At 37.9% G+C, this 24,229-nt stretch overlaps 1 protein-coding gene across 3 annotated transcripts in view; it reads left to right on the top strand.

The window, feature by feature from the left end:
* SYT1 (synaptotagmin 1) overlaps positions 1-24,229 on the top strand; it is a 542,261-nt gene that overhangs the window by 329,724 nt on the left and 188,308 nt on the right. For all 3 annotated transcript variants that reach the window (XM_032346925.1, XM_032346922.1, XM_032346923.1), the window contains one exon: positions 8,044-8,226. In XM_032346925.1, coding sequence (XP_032202816.1) covers positions 8,061-8,226 — 166 coding nt within the window. In that variant the 5' untranslated portion in view covers positions 8,044-8,060. The remainder of the gene's footprint in view (positions 1-8,043; positions 8,227-24,229) is intronic.

Genomic DNA, 24,229 nt, shown 5'->3' with positions numbered 1-24,229 from the left:
TGTGACTCTGCTGCAACGGGGTGGCCATGCAATCTACCTAAACTCTCGCCCATTATTAGAGCCCGTGAGCAGGACAATTTCCCTGGGAAGGAGCTACAAGCGCGTAAGCACTAGGCTTCACGTCTCGAGTACGTCTCTCACCCACTATCTGCGGGATCCAGGGTTAGACCACCAGTCTCTCTCCAGAGAAAACGAAGTTTAAAATAGAAAATAATGATTTTGAACAAGTTGGGCCAACCTGGAAATAAACCTTGAGAGTGATGACAGGCTTTGACATAGGACATTGTTTTTTTAAACACTCGAAACTAGAGTGAGATGGGAGGATTACTGAATTCTTATACCCAGTTTCCTTCTGCCTTTAAGGAAGATGGATCTTGAGGAACTGCTTTTGCTGGTCTCCGGGAGACGAGAATGGAAGGAGATGAACCCTCAAAAATTTAAAAAACTAAATTGTATTTTAAAAGATAAGAAATAAATCATGGAACACTACCTCAAAAACTAATGGTGTCCTGTATGGTGACTAACATAACAGAACAATTTTAAAAAATCAAAAATAAATAAATAGATAAATAAAAGATAAAAATATAAAAATTTACAAATAAAAGAAACAGTTCACATTAAAAATATGAAAAGTGGAACTGGATAAGTCCAAATTTTCCAACCTCTAGTACGAATAGCTAGCCATTTAAAGAGTCTGATCTCTGGTTTTTAATACAAATGTTTGCCTTTTAAGCTATCCTACTGTTTGAAGCACCTCACATCTATCCTTTGGATCCAAATTCCCTAATTCCTGGTCCTACTTGTTACTTCTTATTCTCGCTTTTCCGTCTGCCTCCTGGCAATCAGAGGCATGTTTCCAGTTGTTTCACTATGTCAAGAAGGTAACTGTGAGTTGCAATTTACCTCTATTGGCATCAAGAGATACGATCACGGACATATTGAGTTTCTGTAACGGCGGGAAAGAGAGCGGGGAGAAACTCCTGGGCTGTCTTGAGGGTGAGAACTGGGGTCTTACTCTCCTTTTCTCTGCCTCCACATAAGGCACAGGGCTCAGCAGACACTCAACATATATTGAACGCCCAGTACCTGATAAATGAAACCTGTAGTAAGTATTGTTCTCCCCTTTGAAGGGAAAAGGGTAAGAAAAGCCAAGATAAGGAGAGCAGAGGATTTTGATCCAAGAGAAGAAGAGAGAGAAGAAAGAAGGAGAACCAAGATGGCTGTCAGTGGCCGAGACAGTTTACAAGGAGGCAAAGAAAAGACCTACAGCCCTTTGTATAGAGCCAGGAACTAGAGATTGTGGTGTTGCTTTCTTGGGTGTATGCTTACTCCAAACCCATTAGGTCATAGACATTAAATATGTACAGCTCTCTCTGTAGGTCAGTCCCGCCTCAACCTCAATAAAGGGGCAAGTTAATGAACAAGTAGATTCCTAGGAAATGCAGCCAGTGAACGTTCATTCTTTCCTTCCTGCTCATGCTCTTCCACAGACACCTTCGGTATAAACATCTACACACCTTTCTGGTGTTTGTAGTGTGGTATTTTAGGGTTGGGGCGGGATGCAGCTTCTATTCTCAAAGTACAGCTAAGCAGACCCACTTATAGTCAAGGTGCCAAGTGTTTACGACAGATACTGCCTGAGAACCACACTCTTCAGCAAAATTCGCTCTGTGCCTCTTAGGAGGCTTTTGTGACTAAATGGGTAAAACCTGGAGGTAACTAGATCTATTTCAGAAAAAAAGAAGAAAAAGATCCAAGAGCAGGTACTTTTTATGGTTTCTGAAGGTAGGTGGCCTGTTGTGCTCCAGCTGCTTCAAGGCTGGAAAACCACCTTTCATCTCTCACCCTTACTAGGACTATCGCCGGAGTCAGCTGTCATTGCTGTAAGAGGGACCAGGTTTCCTCTTCCTTCAAGAGACAGTATCTATTCAAACTAGAGACAATATATACCTTAATCCTGACATTCAAACGTCTGCACATTTGTGGAAGATTTTGATAATGCTGCTAGACTTCACTTAGTGCCCATAAATCCCTGGGCTTGGAAAAATTTAAATGAAATGATGACAGTGGTTTGGGCTTTTTTTCCCCCAAAAAATCTTCCAGAGTGGGTGCCACAGGTTGGATTCCCTAGGAAGCTGCTCTGAGTCCAACGTAGCTTACTGGGGGAATGCCATCCTGGTGAGACAATCATTAAATGTAGGTTGTCCGTGGGGAAGTGGGTTTAACCTTGGGCATGGCATTTCCCTCCCAGACAAGGGCAATTATTTAAGGGAGAACACTCAGCTCTGAGCTGTCCTTAGGCAGCACTCTCTGAAACCATGGGCCCCCTTTCTGAAAGGAAGGAGAGATGCATGTGGTTTCTACTTATACCTACAGAAGGTCAAGGCAAATTCTAATGAGATAAAATCACTAACATTCTGCCCTCCGTCTCAAAAATATGTTCTAACATATTCTATGATATCTGTTGGACTCTTTATATAATTACTTTAATAGTTACTTTCAGTTCGGGGCATTTCTGCATTAGAATACTTTTTTAAGTAATATTTTCAGTGTCTATTTGACCTTTGACCTTTTCCTCTGGTTTACTCCTTTTTTTTTTTTTTTCTGAGAGGTGGGGGCAGGTGAGCAGGGAAGAGGGAGACACAATCTCAAGCAGGCTCTATGCCCAGCATGGAGCCCAATGTGGGGCTCGATCTCACAACCCTGAGATTATGACCTGAATCAAGAGTTGGATGCTTAACTGACCAAGCCATCCAGGCGCCCCCCTCCTGTTTGCTTTTCAATTTTGCATGCTGTCATTATAAAATACAATACTTAAGTAGAAATGAAAATGCTGCTTTCTCCTGAAACCATTACGTTTATGCAGAATGACAGACTAGCTCACTATATAATCTGAGAAATCTATATCAATTTATGGACCTAGAGACAGACATAATTAAAGTCCTACTAGAAGAATATAAGGGACAAAGGGAAGTTGTCATGGCAACCAAAATCCTGATTTTCCTCATTTTATACCACAAAAGTATTAACCTCTATGATACCTTAATATTTTTTCTACACTGTATTTTAACCGGTGGCCATTTCGTACACTGTATTTGCTAAATGTGTAACTAAATCATTACTTCCTACAATTTAGCTTTTTACACTATATTTTAAAGTATGTTTTTGAAAGTCTGGCACTAGGAAATTAAACTCTTTCTGCAAGATCGTTTTTCTTAAGAGCAAACAGTGCTAACGGTTTTTTTCTTTGTATAATTTAAAATATGTAAACATACAGAAAAAAATGAATATTCTACCACAAGTTTAACATTTTAAATGTTTCTTTCCAACCTCTTTTATACAGGAGTTTTTATTTAGAAAAATTGGACATACTTTATTTAATGTTTCATACTTTGTTTTTTTAATCTAACACTCTAATGTATTTCTAGGTTTGCAAATGTTTACTGTTAAGATCATTTTAGTAACTTCATTTAATGGATTACCATTATTTAAAATGTCTGTTAGTTTCTGCTCTTCTGACAAATAAATTACAATAAACTTCTATACACTGTTTATACACTTCAGATTAATTCTTCCTTGTGAATTCCTAGAAAAAAGAATGAGCTTTTCTATAGCTTTTTATATGTCCTATTACTTTGGCCGCCATGAAGTATTTTCTACTCTATGGTCTTACCCAACTGCTCACTTTTCTGAACCTTCCCTTCACATCTACTTTTAGTCGCATTTACAAATGAATATATATTAATTAGTTCATTGTTATTTTGACTTTCAGGTTTTGGCTATTTGTAAAATTGTAAAATTAAACACATTTTATCTGTCAGGAGGATGTATATTTCTTTGAGAATTGCTTACTCATTTCATTCGTACTAAACTTTCTCCTACAGGGGAATTTTATTCGATATTAATTCTCTTGACATACCTCAAGAGGCCAAATTCCACTTTAACCAATTCAATGACTCCACCTCTAAAATTAAGCAATCTGTTTCCCATTGGCAAGAAGACTTGTGTTTTCCATTTACTGGTAAATCAATTCAAAAGAAACTCATATCTTTCCAATACTGATTTAACTGTTTAATAATAGACCAGTATTATTATGAGAGAAGACCGGTAGAAAAAACTTTGAATTAGGCTAAATCTTCATTGGACAAATCATTTAACCTCTCCGCAACCCAGTTTATCCTGTAAAATAAGACCAAGTTGCCTTTCAAGGTTGTGATGAGAACTGAGAGTATTATGCCAAGGACAGTATTTTGGCACACAGTGGGTTAATAAGCGGCATCTTTAGTTTTCATTAGCCCCATTAATTTTTATTGTATCTTCCCAAGTCCTTTCTATAGTGGTTTTCCAAACTGTGGATCTCAACCATTAGAGGATGGTGAAACCAGTGTATACAATTTGGGGGTACAACTAAAATTTTTAGTGAGAAAAGCTAAGTATATCAGAATATTTCATACATAATGAAGACAAGCATTTTTTCTATCAAGTTTTTGTTCCATTTAGAACATCTAGGTGGTGAGATGTTGATATGAGATATCAGATATGAGATATCAGATATCAGATGCATATCCTGTATGCTGGCGCACCATGTAAAATGTTGTTCTTATTATGGGTTATAGTAAAAAACTCCTTTGAAAACCACAATTTTATTGGATACTTGTCTCACAGTGTGTGAGTCCCTAACACTATAGCAGCTAAGACATCCATGTTCAAATCCCAACTCTACTAATTATTACTGTCTGACTTTGAACCAAATCATAACCTCTGTAGACCTTAGTCTCCTCACCATTAAATGGGTGGTAATTATACCTTTCATGGGAGTGCATGGGAACTCTAGGTTTTCCTACATCTAAACCACTTAGTGGGTATCAATAACGTTTGTCTGTTATTTTATCAAGACTTGGGTAGACCATAAATTTTTTCTGAATAAGCAATCAATGTTATATAAAAGAATATAAGGTTATCAAATTAGGCAGAACCAAATAATTAGATAGCTTTTCCATCTACAAAATGATGGAAAATAAGAAATCAGCATCTTATTTCCACAAATATACATTCAAGGGCCATGTCACTGTTCTTAGTTTTGCTATTTACAAACAGCATCATCTCTCAAAATATAAAGGACAAAGAAGATAATATTAAATAAACTATTAGTCTTTCTTTGTCAGTATATTAGATCCTTAATTGCCCAGTATATTTTTGTCTTTTATGAAAGACTTTAATTTCACAGTGGTATACATTAACTAAAAGGAACACTGTCTCTAGAATCTTTCCTTGATTTAAAAATATCAGAAATGATACAGATAATACTATCATGGACCAGTAAGAGCTAAAGTTTATAGCTTTGTTTTGATAAAACACTTGTAAAGCATACCTTCGACTACAGAGGATTGTTTTTGGAAATTACAGAAACATTTGTTGCCTCTTTTAAAAAATGTACTGAGTAAACTTCAAGTCCATCTTCCAGATGTTGAGGCTTCTAAATAGCCTTTCAGATCATTCAATTTGTATGTTGAAATTTTTTCTATCCCATTATAAGCTGAGGGAACATGAAAATATTTAACAACCTGAGTGGCAAAGGGCCCAACCATCCCAGGGCACAAATGCTAGAAACAATTGTGTAGCCATTTGAGGTAGCAGTTGATAGGTCCAGATAACCAGCAACAGGGTCCCACTTCCAGAACAGGACCAAAATTGAGTGGAAACATAATTAGACATCATAGTTTTAATTTAATGATGGCACTGTTATATATATGTATTTGTATTTAATGCAATACTTTCTTTTAAATCCTACAGTAAACCATGATCCCTCAAATATCCTCAACCAACCTGTGGAGATAAGTAATAAGGCATATCATATCTAGTGATTCTCACAGCAGAGGACCAAATTCAGTTTTTGAATACATACATACTAATACTTCATACATATGGATGTGTTTGTGTATGTATGTGTATATAATTTTAGTCCTGTTGACGCGCATGAAATATAGAAGTTACGGTATGATCAGTACCAAAGCTTCTCCTAAGTTATGCAAACAGAACTCCAGTTTTCTGCAGGCAGACAGATCCTAAGCTAAATAGAATCCAAAAAAATTATGAAAATCTTTTAGAAAGTGACCTTGAGTTGGAGAAATACAATTTTTCACAACCTGGAAAATTCTGGGTTGCCAAGTATTCCTAAGGAGGAGAGGCGGGAGGACTGAGTCAATTGATCGACACATAGAAAGCTAAATTCATTGCATAGATTATCTCATTGCATGCTCAAAAACGTCATGTCTTTGGTATGACCACTCTCACCTTACAAATGAAGAAACTAAAGAACAAAGAAGATTTAAGCCCAAATCTGTCTGATTTTCCCCTTTCAGGTTCTATTAGTAGCTACTAGCAGCAAATTAAAAGCTTTAAAAAGAGACTATATTATAAAATGAAAATTGATTATATGTGTGTATTATTAGCTTCAGACCTCATCTCCTTTTAAGAGATCCAGAAATCTCTGGATTTTGATTCAGATTCTAATAATAATTCCACACATCTGAGATTATTCTGCTTTCAAGTGTACTTCCACTAAATAGTTTAAATATGCATAATTAACTCACAAAAAATTTTTAATTTTATAAAAATCCTTTGTCTGTTTGCTGGTTATCTCCATTTCTTTGCAAATCACAGGTCCATCAACTTTCCTGCTGAGACTGTGAGTTTCTTTTGCCCAGATATTTCTGCCCCAAATCCTGTTCCCTTTCTTATGAGCACTGCCTGAAATCTTAAGTCATACAGTAAAATTAATTAGGAAAGTCCAGGTTGGGAGAAGGGGGGTGGGGTTATGGACTTTGGGGAGGGTATGTGCTTTGGTGAGTGCTGTGAAGTGTGTAAACCTGGCAATTCACAGACCTGTACCCCTGGGGATAAAAATATATTATATGTTTATAAAAAATAAAAAATGAAAAAAAATTTAGGAAAGTCCAGAGTATGTTTAGGTTGGAGAATAGGACTTCAAGCCTACCTCTTCAGATTACCTTCTTTAAATTTATAGAACACTTCACATGTACTGAGAAAAATCTAGGCAGGGCAGGTCTCTTCTACATATTTCGGAAGGCAGATAAATGAAGAGGTCAGATGCCTTGTCAGAATCCATTTAGCTATGAAGAGGACTCGAACTGAGGTCTTCTGCATTCAAGGGCTTAGATTTTTTTCATTGGCTACCTTAAGGATTAATTGGGTTTTTGTTTTTAAACACTTTGGAGGTAAACATTTAAAATCAGAATAATTCAATAATATAATCAAATAGAATAAACTGAAATGATTTGACAGACAAGGCAGGTTTCATCATCAGTTGCTTGATGTATATAGTCAATCTTGCCACATTTACAGTGGCTCCGAACATTTTCCCAGCAAGACAAGGGAACTACTGGTCACAGTATTGTCCACAGTAAATGTCAAAAAGAAAAAAAAAAAAAAAAAAAAGACAGCGAAGGAAATGTACCATCAATAAATGAGATTCAAGAACTAACTCCTCTTTGACACTCATGACATCTTATAGTATCAATGTCATAACAGTGTGACTTACAACCATCTTAAAATTCACTAATATTTTGATGCATGCTATCATTCATCAACATTTTCAATATAAATATTTTATCTTTCTTTCCTCTTATAAGACACAAACGTTGAGAGCACAGAGCATGTATGTTCTCAGCAACCGCTTCATCATCCACAGTCCTGTAACATACGGATTAGAAATCACATCTGCACAGTAAATACTCGGTGGTATAAACAGCTAATAGATTTGAGAGCTCCCACGTTATTGTTAGGAGAGGGTTTTCAGGATGTACGCCTGGTCTTACCTTCTGGAAAAGACTCTCCATGGTGGTTCCATAAATACTTTATGAACCAACATAAAGTAATATGCTAATGCTGGACTAGTTACCCAGGGAACAGGTGCACCCCCTGATGTGTCTCATCTCTGGTGTACCTTTGATGTGAGATCAGTTAAGCCATTCTGAATTGTTCTTTTATTTATTTATTTATTTTGCTTCCCTCCTCTCTTAGATTCACCTGCACCTAAAATGGTGAGCGAGAGTCATCATGAGGCACTGGCCGCCCCGCCAGTCACTACTGTTGCAACCGTTCTCCCCCATAACGCCACAGAGCCAGCCAGTCCTGGGGAAGGAAAGGAAGATGCCTTTTCCAAGCTGAAGGAGAAGTTTATGAATGAGCTGCATAAAATTCCATGTGAGTACGACTACATATGGTCGGTTGGTAGGGTCAAAAGAAATGTTTGAAAATGGCCTTACCCACTGCGGGGGAAAAGGCAGAATTTCTCTTGACATACTATAAACATACATTTTTTTTCATTCTTGGCATGGTAGCATTCCAATAAGAAGATGGAATATTAGAAATGGAATTTTTTAAATCTTTAAGTATACTTTATATCTCAAAGCCCTGTTTATTTAAAAAAAAAATTGTATCTTGTGTTTAATGCAGGTAGGTATTTTTTTTAAATGTCTGTTTTTCTCTAGAATATTCATGTTAATGCATTGTCATATATGTTTTAAATTTATATTTATGAAATTATTCCACTGTATAGATTATTCCTAAGAAATAGCTAAAATGTACTTTCCTGATATTGCAAGCTTGGTTTCCTTTCACTTATTAATATTTCAAAGTTTCTGCACAGTTTTTCTTTGTCCTCGGGAAAACAACCACCTCTACCGAAGTACATGTGTATGAGGGCAGCTCTAGTTCTACCAGCGGCGTTTAAATCTGAAACCATAGGTTGGTCTGTTTATTCAGATTTGAACAGTTCTGATGAACTAGAGAGTTTTTCAGATGCAGGAAAAATATATTTTGGGCCTCACGAGGCTTATATTCTAGTGAAAAAAGTAACAAATCAATAAAGATGCAAATATATACAGTAAGTCATGCAGTAAGAAATGATATAAGAGAAACTAAAGACAATGAAATCAGAGAGGGAGATAAACCGTAAGAGACTCCGAATCATAGCAAACAAACTGAGGGTTGCTGGAGGAGCGGTGGGTGGGGGGTGGGGGGGTGAGGGGGTTGTAAGAGGTGGGTGGGGTCAATGCGTGATGGACATTAAGGAGGGCACACGATGTAATGAGCATCAGGTCTTATAGAAATCTGATGAATCACAGACCTCTACCTCTGAAACTAATAATCTACTACATGTTATTTAATTGAAATTAAATAAAAATAATTTTTAAAGAAAGAAACTAAAGAGGAGTAAGTGGAATATAGAAGGGCATAGAGGGAAAAACATTATTTTTTAGGATGATCAGGGCTGGTTTCTTTTGTAAGGAACCCTGAAGGGAATGGAGGAGGAAGTTTTAAATTCCAAAATTTTAATTTTAATTTTAATTCTGGGAATTCCAGACAAAGCCCCTTAGGGAAAAATCTGCTTGGAACAGCAAGGAGCCCAGGGAGCTTTAGTAGAATGAATGAGGTGTGGGGTGGCAGAAGGTGAATTCGGACTTGAAACATAGACCTCATCATGTGAGGCCATGAGCATTAGTCTAAGAACTTGGATTTTACTATGAGTGAAATAAAACGGCTTTGTAGAGTTTTGAGCAGGGGTGTCCCATGATCTGACTCAGGTTTTTTTTAAAGATCACTCTAGCAACTGTGTTGAAAACGAGCTCCAGAAAGTCAAAGGCAGAAGATAAAGCAGAATGTTGCAGTAATCCAGATGAGAGATTTATCAATTTATAAGAAAATTATTCTGTAAGGACATTGAGAAAGCAAGAGGAAAAAAAAATACACAGAATCAATGTCTTGTCTGTTAGTGACTAACGATTTGTTGATCGGTCTACTTTTAACAAATTCAAGTTCATCTGAGAGACACTCTCAGTATAGTGGCCAGTAATTATCCTTCTCGCAGGAAGATCCATAATCTAGAGGAGGTAGAGATGGACCAATAGATGGAGCCCTAGGATGGGAAATCCAAGTTCTTTTTCCTGCTCTGCTACAAGGTTGATGGAGGATCCTGGTGCTACTGACGAGACTTGGAGGTTGTAATGACAAGGCACAAACCAAAATTCATATGCGGGGGGTGGGGTGGGGAGTGGGCGAACTCTCACTTGAATATTTTATCAGCATGATTGCTTTATGAGAAATGAGTTAGCAGAGAAAGAAAGAACATCAAATAAAATGCATATTCTGCTTGATCTGCAACACCACCTTCTCTAGAATAAACCCCATGAGAGGCATGGCACTGGTACTAACTACAGGACTGAACGTTCTGCATACATCCACATAACTCATTCTCTCTTCTCCTTTCGGCTTTGTGCAAATGTCATCCTCTTAGTTAAGGACTTCCCCAACCGTGCTGCTTAAAATGATAACTCATTCATCCCACCCCATCTTTGCCGGAAGCTCTTGTCCTCACCCTTGCTCTATTTCTCACCGTATTATTTTGCATCGTGCTGCAGATGGTGCTCCTTATTATTTGTTTTTAAATTGGTCTGGATCCCTCCGAAATAATGTAAGCTCTCTGGAGAGCAAGGAGTTGGGTCTGTTCTTTGCACAGCTATATCCCAGGCAGTGCCTGGTACATATGAGGCCTCCATGTCTACTTCCTGCATAAATGCCTGACTGAATGTCTATTTAACTTACATCCTGAACCACCCTCTTCAACTTTGAGGCCTGAAGATGCTGAAAAATTAAAGCCTATTAAGAATCTTTAATTTTTAACATTAAGAATCATTTCAGAGCTTGGCTGAGTCATTCACACTGAAAAAAGCAAATTGTTTCCATCCTTGCAGTGATACCTCCGTGTTTTACCCTTTCCCACTTAGAGACAGCCATCATATGCATTATATTTCCCTCCAGTTTAGCAGCAAGAAAACAGTCAGCTGGAAAATAAAAACTAGGAAATGCTCCCTTAGTTTCTTTCTTTCCTTGGCTAATTTCATTTCTTCCCAAGCCACTGTTCCACTCTCTTGTCCCATTCTTCTGCAGTGGCCCTGAGACCAGGTGTCTCGTCTCTTCCTCCATGGAGGTTTGCTTTTGATCAGCAACCTAAAGTAATAGAATGTCAGAGGGTCTGGGCAACACCTACAAAAATACCATATTTCTTGATCTCTCCTTGACTTAATAGAAAGAAACAAGCCCACTAACCAAATCTTAAAACAGTACACTAAATTAGAGTTAGAAAAACTTACCATAAACACAGCTGTATAGTTTCATTAAAAATGTGTAATGGCATATTTTACCCTTTCGTTTTAATCCACCACAATTTTTACTGTCTGTGTAATTGAAAATTCTAATGGGATTTATGTGCCAGGAGCAACACTAAGCACAAATAAAACACATCCCGCAAATCAAATTCCTTTAGGAGCCTATGTTATATAAAGGTTATCACTTTTGACTTGGCATAATACAGTGTGACGCTAATGACAGGTAACAAATTAGAATATTAATTGATTTCAGTCTCTGAACTAAATCTCGGTTATCTGGCAGATGTGGTTTTTTTTTTTTTTGCAAAATTGATAGCAAACAGCTTTAGTCTGTCACTTGAAATTCCCACTTGTGAGAAGAGAGGTGTCACAATGGCAAGGAGTAGGCATGTCATTAGTTGGGTAATCTACACGGTCCAGCAAGGAACATATTCAAACCAAATTGCCTGATGATATCATCCGTAACACCATGGGGCTTAAAAAAAGGGAAGAAAAGGAAATGGTAAATGCTGAGCATTTTTATCTTTCAATTCATTCTGCACACCGTTATCTAAATGAAGCAGACAAGGTTTTTCAGGATGTTTCTTTATTTTGCAACTTTGATTTTAATATGACTAGGGCCATGGTTGGTTTGTAAAGCGTGAACTTGTGTCATCCAAAGAGCTATGATTAAGGTTTTGATATTCATGAGCTTCTTCAAGTAGAGTGTCCCTTTCCTTGAACACAGCAGAAAACCAAAGAGCCAGAACCTGTCTCTTAGTCCGGAGTAAGAGTGGACGAAGGGTAGTTGTATAATTCGTGCAGAAATGCCATTCAATAGTTTAACAGAGGGATTAAAAACGCAAGCTCTGGACGCAGACTACATGGGTTCAAATCTAAGCTCCACCGTGTACCAGCTCTGTTCATCTCTTTGTGTATGAGTTTCTTCCTGTATAAAGTAAGGACGAAGATGGTATCTCCACCACAGGGTTGTTGGGTAAAGGGAGCAGGGCATTTAAAGGGCTTCATAGAGTATCTGGCACAGAGTAAGCATTCTATAAATGTTAGCTAGTATTAAACTCAAGCTGTCACTTTAACAAATCTATTTCCATTTTAGAAAAGCCATCTACTCCGGTCAGACAGAAACCCAAATTATGAAAATACCAAAAACTTTGCAGCCTACTATATGCACATTGCAGTCTCTAAACCCACTCCAATGATGTCTGATCTAGCAAAGGTGAATTCCCTCATGGTGTTTCCGTTCCCTAGTATCACCTCCAATTTTCCTTTTACTTTTCGTTTCTTTTTTTTTTTTTTAAAGATTTTATTTATTTATTTGACAGAGAGAGATCACAAGCAGGCAGAGAGGCAGGCAGAGAGAGAGAGGAGGAAGCAGGCTCCCTGCTGAGCAGAGAGTCTGATGCGGGGCTCGATCCCAGGACCCTGAGATCATGACCTGAGTCGAAGGCAGCGGCTTAACCCACTGAGCCACCCAGGCGCCCCTCCTTTTTCTTTTTTAAATAACTTCTATAATTTCACTCTCTCGCTCCTTCATTCCTTTTGGCCCACACATATGCTCAAGGTTCTCCTATCTGAAAGTGCCTAGCAAAAATTCAACACACAGTTAAGTGCTCAGGAAATGTTCCATTTTCTTCTTTCCTGCACTAAACTTTTCTTCTCCTTACTTTACCCCTCTGTCAAACTACCACTATATCTTCTTCCTTCATACGTACACCAAAATTTATTGAAAAACATAACCTTGACCCAGATATCTCTTTCTTTAACTCCCAAGAACAACTCAACTCCTTCCATTCTAATTTCCATTCTGCATGTGCCATTGAAGTTGTTTTCACTGGAATCACCAGCTACTTCTTGATGTTATGAAGGTTATGATCCACCTTCACTCGGTCAAATATTTCTGTATTATTATCGCTATTAGCCACCATCATCTGAAACTCTTGATTTCCAGGACTCTGCTTTTTCTCCTCTTCCTTCTCTGTCCATCCCTACACTCTTTCACTGGCTGGTCCTCCTCTTTCATTCTCTTTTCTCCTCTCAAGTGGCAGAGGATCCGGGATTACATTTTTTTTTTTTTAAAGATTTTATTTATTTGTTTGAGAGAGAGACAGTGAGAGACAACATGAGCGAGGAGAAGGTCAGAGGGAGAAGCAGACTCCCCATGGAGCTGGGAGCCTGATGCGGGACTTGATCCTGGGACTCCAGGATCATGACCTGAGCTGAAGGCAGTCGCTTAACCAACTGAGCCATCCAGGCGCCCCAGGATTACATTTTTAACCCTGTTCCATTTTTTGTTAGTTTGTTTGTTTTTCCAACATGTTCTCTCTGGGTGATCTCATTCACCTAGTCTTTCAAATAAGAACTCTCTCCATCATTCTTGCCTCCCTGATCCAGTTCACCTTCACTCCTATACCTGCAATTCATTTCAGTCCTGTTAACTGTGCTCATGAAAAACCTCTCCAACCCAGCCAGCATTCACATTCCAGTGCTTTCTCTACTGCTCTTCTCTCTTCCAGGACTCCCTTCCGTCCTTAACACAGACACATTTTTTAATCCTCCAAGAACCAGTTCAGATGTTATCACTTGGAATCGAAGTTTCCTCATTTCCCAAGGCAGAATTACTTGAGTCTTCCTCCAATCTTCTAAAGCCCTTCATGAAAATCTTTATCTTGGTTATTCAGTTTTGTCTGGGGCCTCTACTCTCATGAAAATGTAAATTCCTCAGAGACAGGAACCATTCCTTCCACATACTTATATTTACCATACTTTGAAAGTGCCTGACCCCATGCCAGAAACTGTATAGATAGTCTCCCGTTGCAAACACTATTATACCAAACATTGTACCTAATATGCTTTGTGCCATGCTTGGAGAAACGGATCTAGGCAGTCTTGGTTTTCACACCATTTTAGCCAAGGATCCCTTTGTTTGAATGAAAATTATAGAAGCCTCAATTTCTAATATCAATAAAGCAAATCAAGGTGCTGTGGTGAGTTCAAAGTGTCTTCCTTACCCACCGCCTCCCAAGATTCTCTCCCAGGGGCAGCAACAAAAACCCCTGGCTGAGGAGAACACTGAAAGCCGTGACTTGGAAAACTAATAGGGAAAGCCGTGTCAGCTTTCCCAGCAACACCAGTGAAACTCAACCCCCAGTCGTGATAGATAGGTGGTTAAATATGGCATAAGCCTATCGGTGATGCAAAATGCAGTCCAATCACTCATCTTCCCTCATCTGACTGCCAAATGGACAGAAGGTCATTGTTGCGGGTCCTGTCACTGCTTTCTGTTAATGTCATGAATGTAACGTTAATGCCAGAAGACCATTTCAAGATCAAATGAAGAGAATCCTTAGGAACAGACAGGAATCCATGGCATGTGAATAACAGTAATTACTGTAGTGATCGCCAGCTTGGCGACCCTCATTTTACACATGAGAAAGCTCAGGCTCAGTCAGGTAAGTAATTTGTTCAAAGCAGCTACACATGGAGCAAGCTGTAGGTAAGGGAGCGTCAGGAAAAATCTCGCAATTTATAAATTTGCATGAACAGACTATCACTAAGGCTGCAAATCAACTCCACCATTCCTTATCACCACTAAGACTAAAACACCTATACGAGGTGTTTGCCTCTTCATAGGTTTTAAAAGACTGAATACTTGGAACACAAATTTAATACTAATTCAGAGTTTCTCATTGGATTTAAAGTAGATACTTGCTCACTTCATGCTTCTGCATTGCTTTTCTTGCGCTCACTCAGTGCCAAGTTAATAACTCACTACTAGGTAAGGACTAACCTTAGATTTTGTTTCATTGTATCAATGAACTCTGTGTATGACTCAGCTTCTGTGATCATCTGTTGACTCAGTTCTTCCTCAGGCTTCAGAAAAACAGTGGCCAAAATATTGTTATTATTCATTGTTAGCTTCTAGTCAATTGAAATAGCTCTAAGAAAAAAAAGTTACAATACTGATGAGTGTTATTTTCAGATCAAAGTAAGTCCTTTATAATACTGAGTGACTTCATCAATGCAACGCTAAAGGAATTGATTTGGGACAAGGACACTTAGAGATAAAAGGGTTGCAATTCATCACAGCACAATGTAGTAATTTGTGCTTATAGTCAAACATTTTTCATTAAATCTTAATTTATTTCATCATCTTTTTAAGTCTAATTCTGGTTCAAAACATAGAAAATACCTGCATGTATATATGAATATAGACAGAGAAATATTTAAGAGCTACCATTAGTAAAAACTTAATCATTTAGTGTGAAGTCTGTTTGGTTTTTAGTAGAGTTGGCATTGTCTCTGGCTAGATATTCTGATATTCATTGGGCCATTTTTAGTGTGTTTAAAAATGGGTAAGAGGAATGGCAACTGGCATTTAAAGATCATGGGCTTAGGAGCCTACAAATCTTGTAATGTGTGAGACGGTTTCACACAATGAAAAATATTCCCACATTCCACACGATTTTCAAAATTTCCATAAGACACACATTTAGAAGAAAACTCTGTTTATAATTGTCTAAGCCTAGAACTATTTGACATAAAAATGTGGCTGTACTGTCTTTCTGCATGGTTCTAATATAACCTGAACATTCTAGCTTTTATTGTAATGTTCACCCAAACTCTGACTTTATTTTCTCCTTATTTTTTAAAATCTTGATTGTCTTACTTCTCTAACTCCAAAATCTCTCCTTGCGTTGCAAGCATTTGATTATTTCATTGTCTTCTAGTATCATTACACCTGAAGATTTTTATACTGAAATGTATATTATTTCATTATACACTGTTTTCTTATTTTCCCTCTTCATTATACTTACCACATTTTCTTGATTTGTAAAAATTATATACATAGACCTGTTGTATTATTTATACTTGAGAGTAAGGGGAATATTATAAACTATTTGTTATAAATTGGGACATTGTGTGTAATATGGATTTGTAAAGAACAATCTGCAAAATGATTCTATCAACAGCCTATTTTTGATGTGGAAACATTAAAAGAATATGCTACTGATATTTCAGGAAAGTTGTTTAAATGTGTCCTTGAATTGTATTTCCCTCTTGGAAGCCTATTATGCAGAAAATTCCTCCAAGAAGTTCATGTCTTTCAACTGAACTAGTGTTGAGGGATTTTATAAATTTCCAAAACACTGGTAACACAGAGTAAAGGTGAGCACATAAAGCCACCAAGTGAATTAAGATCTCAGTTAAGTTTCTCAACCTCATTTAGCTATATTCCATTAGCATTTCAAAGACATTAAGTAAATACACCTAAGGACAAAGAAGGGGAGTGGATATTTTAGCCACACATTAAAAATAGCTCAGCAATTACCTTGCTGAAATTCTTTACAAATATACAAATATATTTTAAAATAGCTTTAAATGTCTACCCCTTGCCACATAGCATTTGCATGTCAAAATACATGTTGCATTTTCACAAGGGGAAGCCTGATTGCAAATGCAAATCTATAAAGAAAACAGCCGAGAAAGAGAAGCTGGGAGACCATGGCTTTCTCCTTTACTCTGAATGACTCCATAGATCTTTTATGGCATGATGGACAGGTTTGTGCCAGTTTCTATTAAATCGGACAAAGAATTTAGAAGCAGAAAGCAGCAGGAAAATATATGATGTACTATTATATTTTTAACACTTGACTTTATTTTTTTGTTCTGATTTTCATGGAGGAGAAAACTATTATAAAGGATTTAAACTTGGTATCTTCAGATCCCACATGCCTCCCCAGCCTGCCTTTTAAGTGAATTTAGAGAAGTTTGAAATAAAAATTAAGATGCTATTGGCCCATTTAAAGCTTTCCTCACCAAACACTTTGAATGAAACTGCTGTCCTGACAGAATTTCAAATCCACTTAAACCTTTTTTTTTCTTTTTCGAGCTCTTTGTACACACAGAAGTTAAAAAGAAAAGCTGGGTGAGGGTTGCATCAGTGGTAGACTATAAATAATAGAAATATAGTTGCCTTAGTAAATATAGAATTTACTGAAAGTAATGTGGACCTGTCCATTGAAACTTAGAAAAGATCCAGGATCTCTGTGTAGTAAACCTTAACTGACGGAGTTATATTGCTCATTGCCTTGAAAGTAAATTTTATAATTTCCTTTTCAGAAGGATTTGGATCCAATTCTATAAAATCAGTAAACCATTACGGTGATTAGAAACATTGTTATAACCATGTAAATATTACTCCTTATTTTCTTTAATACACTCCGGAACCCCTCTAGTGTTAATACCTTGTCCAGGATACTACGCAAATCACTCAGAGACTCTGACCCAGTGTTAGTAACTAACCCAACCTGGGACAGCATTGCTTGCTGTGATTCAAGGCCAGAATATAAGTTCTGGAGTTAGTCTGTCTGGGTTCAAAATTGTGGTTCTGCATTACTCCTATATGACCTTGGGCAAATCATTTTACCTTTAAGTAAAATAAGGATAATAATGATTCTCCTCTAGCTCAAAAGATCCTAGATATTCATATTCTCAAGTAAAGGGCTTCCACTCATAGATACAGAAGGAAGACTGGTAGCTGCCAGCAGCAGGGAGTTGGGGGTATGGGTAAAATTGGGAGGCAGGGGGTCAAAAGGTACAAACTTCCAGTTATAAGATCAGTAAGTCCTAGAGCTACAACACAGAGCAGTGACTATAGTCACTACTGTATTGTATACTAAGTTGCTAAGAAAGTAGACCTTCAAAGTTTTCATCACAAGGAAAACAATTGTAACTATGTTAAAATTGTAACTATGTAACTATGTGTAGGGACGGATATTAACCAGACTTCATGGTGGTCATCATTTTGCTACACAATTACCAAGTCATTATATCATACACTTGATACTAAGGTTCTATGTCAATTATACCTCTGTTTAGAAAAGAAGAAAGAAGGATGGGAGGGAGAGACTTCCAAAGGGATCTTACTGGAAAGGAGCAATAGCCATCATCAGAGGCAAAATGGACCATTACCCTGGATTAAGGATAGGTTACCTGAAAGAGCCGTTTTGTTCTGCCCTCAACCACACAGCACTACACACTCACCTTTTCTCTTCCACCCTCTCTTTTTATTTTTCTCTTTTCTTCCTCAACCTTTCTTTGTCATTTCCTGTTCTGTTTTCTATCCCTTTTGCCTGGGCTGAATAAAAATGTTCCCTGTTGGCCTGGAGGCAGTCCAGGCCCATTCAGTGCTAAGATACAGCAGCTGCCATGTTGGTCCTCAGGGTAAATGGTTCTCTCCAGAAGCATTTTTATTCAAGTGGAGATCTGGGTTTTAGCTTCATCTTTTCCTTTTAAAGATAATATGTTGTATTGGCATGCCCAAGAAACAGGACAGACTCTTTTCTTAGGACTATTGCTCTATAACAAAAACCAGTTTCTTGGGCTTTCATGAAGAGTTGAAAGACAACTTCAAGTGTTGTGTTTCAGCACCTTTTCCAGAAATGGGTACTTTTGTAAGGTCTGCTTGGGTAAATTTCTTGGTTACACCTTATCAGCTACACAAAACACTGCAGTTTAGTTTCTCAGCTACTCCTGGTACCAACAATGCCGCAAGAGTGAAGATATTTTGAAGTGGTGCCTCAAAATGGCCTTGTCCACCATCTTCTGCCCACACTAACTGGAACGGTGCCGTGTCACCTCCCCTTTCAACAGCTGCTGGCATCCATCTACCTTTCAACTCCATATCTGCTACTGGAACTCTAATGCAATTTACCTGGCTGCTTTCCAGGCCTAATCAGTAAAGATCTGTTTTCACTGTTTTACAGTAAGTCGGCTTCAGCTCTCACAGTGTCAATCTGTTTTTTCTACAGTGGTTGTGTTATTAACATCTTGCCAGTGATGTAGGAGAGTTCCAATTGCTCTGTATCCTGGAAGTTTCTACCCTTTGACCAGTATGTCCCCACTTCCTCTATCTGGCAAGGGTTTTCTTAAAAGGACACCCAAAAACATTAACTATAAAGAAAAAGGTAGTAAAATCAACCTCTTCTAAAATAAAGATTTTTTTGCTTTCTGAAATGTACCATTAGTAAAAAGGCAAGTCACAAACTGAGAGACAATATCCATAATAAATATATTTAATAAAGAAGATGCTTCAAAAATATGTTTGGAAAAGAAAAAACCTCTTACAAACCAATACAAAAATGAGCAAAAGATTTGAACACAAACAATGAAAGAAGATACATCTGATTGATAAATTCATGTAAAGATGTTCAACATTTTTAGTCATTAGGGAAATGGAAATCAAGACAACAATGAGTTCCATTTTTGAAATGCGAAATCCACACATCTGTAGATGCTATTTGCAACTGAAATTATATATATCAAACTAAACTCACTTTTGCCCTCCAAAAAACAGATACATAACATATATATCCTTCTATTTTGAAACTCAGAACTCGAACATCACTTTTGACATTTGCCACATTTTTCCCCATTATTCAACTTTTTTATCAAGTCCTATTACCTCATTCTCTGTCCCCTCTTTCCTTCCCATGCCCACTGCCACTCCTCTATTTGGGTCCTTATCCATATCATAGTCCTTGGAGTCTCCTATGAGTTCATTCCACAATTTTCCACTCTTCTGCCAATCTGACCACATATAAGCTTTTGAGATGGTTCTTCCAAAATGCCTGCTCTGAACACCCAAGTCTCTTACTCAGGTACCTTACCCCCTTTGCTGACTTTTTTACTCCCTCATTGTCATCCAAGACCCTCTCTGTAATATAGCCCCAACCTACCTTTCTAGCCATCTTTCACCTTCTCTTAATTGAATTACTCACTGTTCCACAGTTACAACCCTACATTCTCTGCCCTTATTCCTTAGTCCATGGTGTTCCCATATTTGAAATGCCATTACTAGTCATTTTGTTTCTCCCAAACTTCAAGGAGTAGGTTGAAGTATCTGCATATCCAAGCCTCCATATCCTAAAGGATGAAGGCTCAATCCTTTACAGGAATGCTGTAAACACTAAATAATACTAAACACCCATATTACTCCTTTAATATGCTTACCTTCTACCATGTAATGTAGTATTATAGTATTATACTCATATCTCATTCCTTCCTGGACTTTAAGTTCATTGAAGATAGCCTCCTAGTGCCACCCATTCTTTTCTTCTCTAGACTAGATATGACATGCCTTACAGAGGGCAGGCCATCAACAAATGCAGATGGCATGGACGAATGGTTGGTGGTCACATACCACATAGTTTAAGTTACCATTCTTATAATCTAATAAGAGAGAAAAGATAGGCATGGAAAGGGTGATGATGTAAGACATGACGCGTGCTGAAACCTCAGGGACATGTAGAGTCGTCATCAAAAACAAGACTGGGAAAAGTCATTTGGAATTCATTCGAGAGGGCCATCAATATCAGGCTAAGGAGTTTAGACTTTATTTAATAGTTAAGGGGGAGCCAGGAACCATTCAAGATATTTAAACAAGGAAGTAACACAATTACAATTTTGTTTCAGCAACATCAATCTGGCGGCAGCGTGTGGGTAGGATAGATTGCAAGGGAAGGGCTGGAAAGAGGGAAGAGGCAGAAAGGAAGTAATTGAAGGGAACACTACAGATAACGAAAGCCTTAGCTGCTGTGAAAATAAAGGCACAGATTTGCTAGGCAGTGCAAGTGAATGTGAGGGTGTCCAGGCAAAGAAAGAAAGGAATAGTTCCAGAGAAGCTGGGTACTCTGGGAGGGTCACACCCTCTAGGGAACGGGAATGCCAAAGGGGGATCAGCATTGGAAATGGAGGTCTGGGTGTTGACCACACAGAAATTTAGGTTGAGAAACTGGGTGATGGCCGTTATTAAGAAAGTCTCATAGGGTGGAAAAGAGAAAGTGAATAAATTATTAAAATATAAAATTCATGGCTGAGTAGGGAAACCAATGAAGAAATAAAAGAGTGAGTAAATTAGAAATACAGTGTCAGAGAAGTGAAGGAAAAAGTTTCTGAGAAACGGTAGTCAGTTGGATTAAAAACTTACTAAACCTACACCTTGAAGTTTGGGAGAAACAAAATGATTAAAGCATGCAATCTGCCCTGGTGTTATTTTCAGTCCAGCGAGGGAGTAGGAGCAGATAGCACTATCATCATCACCACCAGAAATCACTGAGTAATTAGTATAGACCCCTCATCAATATATTAGGTTTGACCAATTATTCCTCAGAACAGTCCTGCTGGGTATGTAGTTACGATCCCAATTTTATGAGAGGGTAAAGAACCTCAAAGATGTTAAGCAAAACATACTTTAGCCCAGGGCATAATGAAGTAATACAGGTAAACCAGACACAAAGGAAGGAGAAAGGTTATGGGAATAAAAGAGAAAGAGTTAAAAAAAAAAGAAGTGGCCTTTCAATTATGCCTTGAACCAGAGGAGGTGATTTGCATAACCAAGGAAGTGAAAGAAAGGCATTCCATACTGAACCACAGGAGTTGTTCAATACCAGTTGTGAGTACCATCACAGAGTTTTATGGTTAGCAGTTTAGCTGGTATAATTGGGTTATAGGATACACTGAATGATGAGATTGGAGAGAAAGCATGCTACCCCACTTAATGTTTTCCTCTGTAAACCATAAGGCTTTATGAGATACATCAGAATTTACTCTGTAAACCATAAGACTTTATGAGATTACAGGAACAGAGTATGATCTGACCTTTTTTTTTTTTTTTTTTTTACCATGAGAAAGAAAAATTTGAGATTTACACAATCAGACATGGAAGATTATAGATCATGGAAGATTATGCCTGAGAAATGGCCAGTGGATTTAGACCTCTTTGTTGACCTTGGAAAGCCTTGTTTCATTAGGGAGACAGAATCAGAAACCAGCTTGCAGGGTGTGAGGTGACAAGCTAAGAAGCGAGAAAGTGAAGTGAGAAAGTGAAAGCAATGAGTGTGATCTCTTCTCTCCTGCAAGGACAAACAGAATGAGAGCCCATGCACTTGACCGAACAAAGAGAAATTGGGTAAGTGTTAAGACAGTGACTAGAATGAACAGAAAACAAAATACACTGTCATTACCATAGGCAAAGCTAACTCTTGCCTGCCTACTTTTAAAACACCACCACGTACCTACACCCCTGGTATTATCACTAATCCCTCAGTTTTTGTAATGGAAGATACTTGGGACTAGTTACTAGTCCAGGGACAGCTAGAATGTTGGACACTATAATACACTCAAATAACTAATGTACTTTGGGGCTCTCAAGTGATGCAGTCAGTTAAGCATCTGACTCTTGGTTTCGGCTCAGGTCATGATCTCAGAGTCCAGAGACAGTCCAGAGACAGAGTCCAGAGAAGAGTCCCTTCCTCCCCCACCCCCATTAGGCTCCCTGCTGAGCATGGAGGCTACTGGAGGTTCTCTCCCTTTTTCCCTCTGCCACTCAGGCTCTCTCTCCCCCTCCCGCTCTCAAATAAATAATTTTTTTTTAAATGACTAGTGAACTTTGACTATAAAATGCTCCTGAGACCATAGGCCAATATATTTGGACTATTTTTCCTGCTTCCTTGATCAGAGGCTCCCTTGGACTTCCCTTCCCGTAGGTCTCATGCTTATGGCACTTGCCAATTTTATTCTTTTGTTAGAGCTGTTTGTCTCATTCCTCCAGATTAGTCTAAATTCTTTGGGGGGCAGAAATGGACATTCTTATATATATAGTTCCTGTAGAGTAGACAGTAAGTAATTACTTACTAAATTAATTTGAGACTATGCTTTACTATTATGAATATACACCAAAAAAAAAATGGTTTATAGGGAGAAATGTTAGTTTTCCAATGTTGCATAAAATGTTATGACATAATATAACATAATAACTTAAAATAATACATATTTATTCCAATTTATGTGGATCAGGAATCCAGGCATAGTTTTACTGGGACATTTGCTCAGGGTCTCACAAGACTGCAGTCAACAGGTCAGTTAGAGGACTTAGGACCCTCTTCCAAAGTTCTTCATATTTTGAAAAGAAATTCAGTTCCTAGCCATCGTAGGATTGAGACCCTCACTTCCTGGAAGTGCCCTTTTCAAAAGCAAGTTTATAGCATGTTTGTCTCCTGAAAGTTAGCAGAACATCTCTTTCATCTCAGGAAGGATTCAGGTCCCTCTTGAAGGGGGTTCATCTGAGTAAGTCTGATCCACCCAGAACGATCTTCGTTTTGATTCAAAATTAACTGATTTAGAACCTTAAATATATCCCTACAGCTTGGTCATACAAAGTAACCTAATATGTTTCAGGTCTCATCCACACGCAAGGAGAAGATTACAAAAGGTAGTGTATACCAGCAGCGGGGAGGGGAGGGGAGAGAGAGGTCTTGGGAACCATCTCAGTATTCTACTTACCAAAGATCTGGAAAGGCAAAGAACAAAACAATGTTTACTTCAGCAGAAGTCACTGGAGATTTTCTTTTCCCTAACGTCAATTGGTACTATGTACATTTAGACAGATCGATAGATCGGTAGATTTATTTATTTATTTTTATAAAATAAAGTGGATTTGACCTGGAAAGCATCACACTTATTCTCATTCTGTTCTTTGTTTTGGTGGCATTTCATTCTAACCACTAACATAGTCTATTTCTGCAGCGTTCACAGCAGCAAGGTTACAATGGTGAGATGTTACGGTGCAGGTTCTTTGGTATCCGAGCAATGTGACAGAGTGTGAAAGCTGAAACAGTTTGCTATTCATACCTCCCTGTCTAGCAAATCCTTCAAAGGTTCTGTTTTGGTAATGGTAACCAGCTCATTTCAAGAGGTTTCAGAGTATCTATGAAAACACCGCTGGATCCCAAGTTGGAGAGGCTGTTGCAATTCTAAACTTTTGCTTTAAGAAATTGACTAAATACAGTTTCTGTTTTTAGTATGAACCCAGATGTAGGAGTTGAAATTATGAGCTACTGTGAGCTACTATGAACTATACTCGATATGATTATTAGAAAGTGTAAGTTTGACATATTCATGTTTTAAAAATAATTATGTGTTATAAGCTTCTGACACTCTCCTTTAGAAGAAATACTCATATGAACAAAAATGTGGAGAAT

This window comes from Mustela erminea, chromosome 6, assembly GCF_009829155.1.
Source record: "Mustela erminea isolate mMusErm1 chromosome 6, mMusErm1.Pri, whole genome shotgun sequence".
Taxonomy (NCBI): domain Eukaryota; kingdom Metazoa; phylum Chordata; class Mammalia; order Carnivora; family Mustelidae; genus Mustela; species Mustela erminea.
The sequence above is the reverse complement of the archived record's forward strand: the minus strand, read 5'-3'. Positions and strand labels throughout refer to the sequence as shown.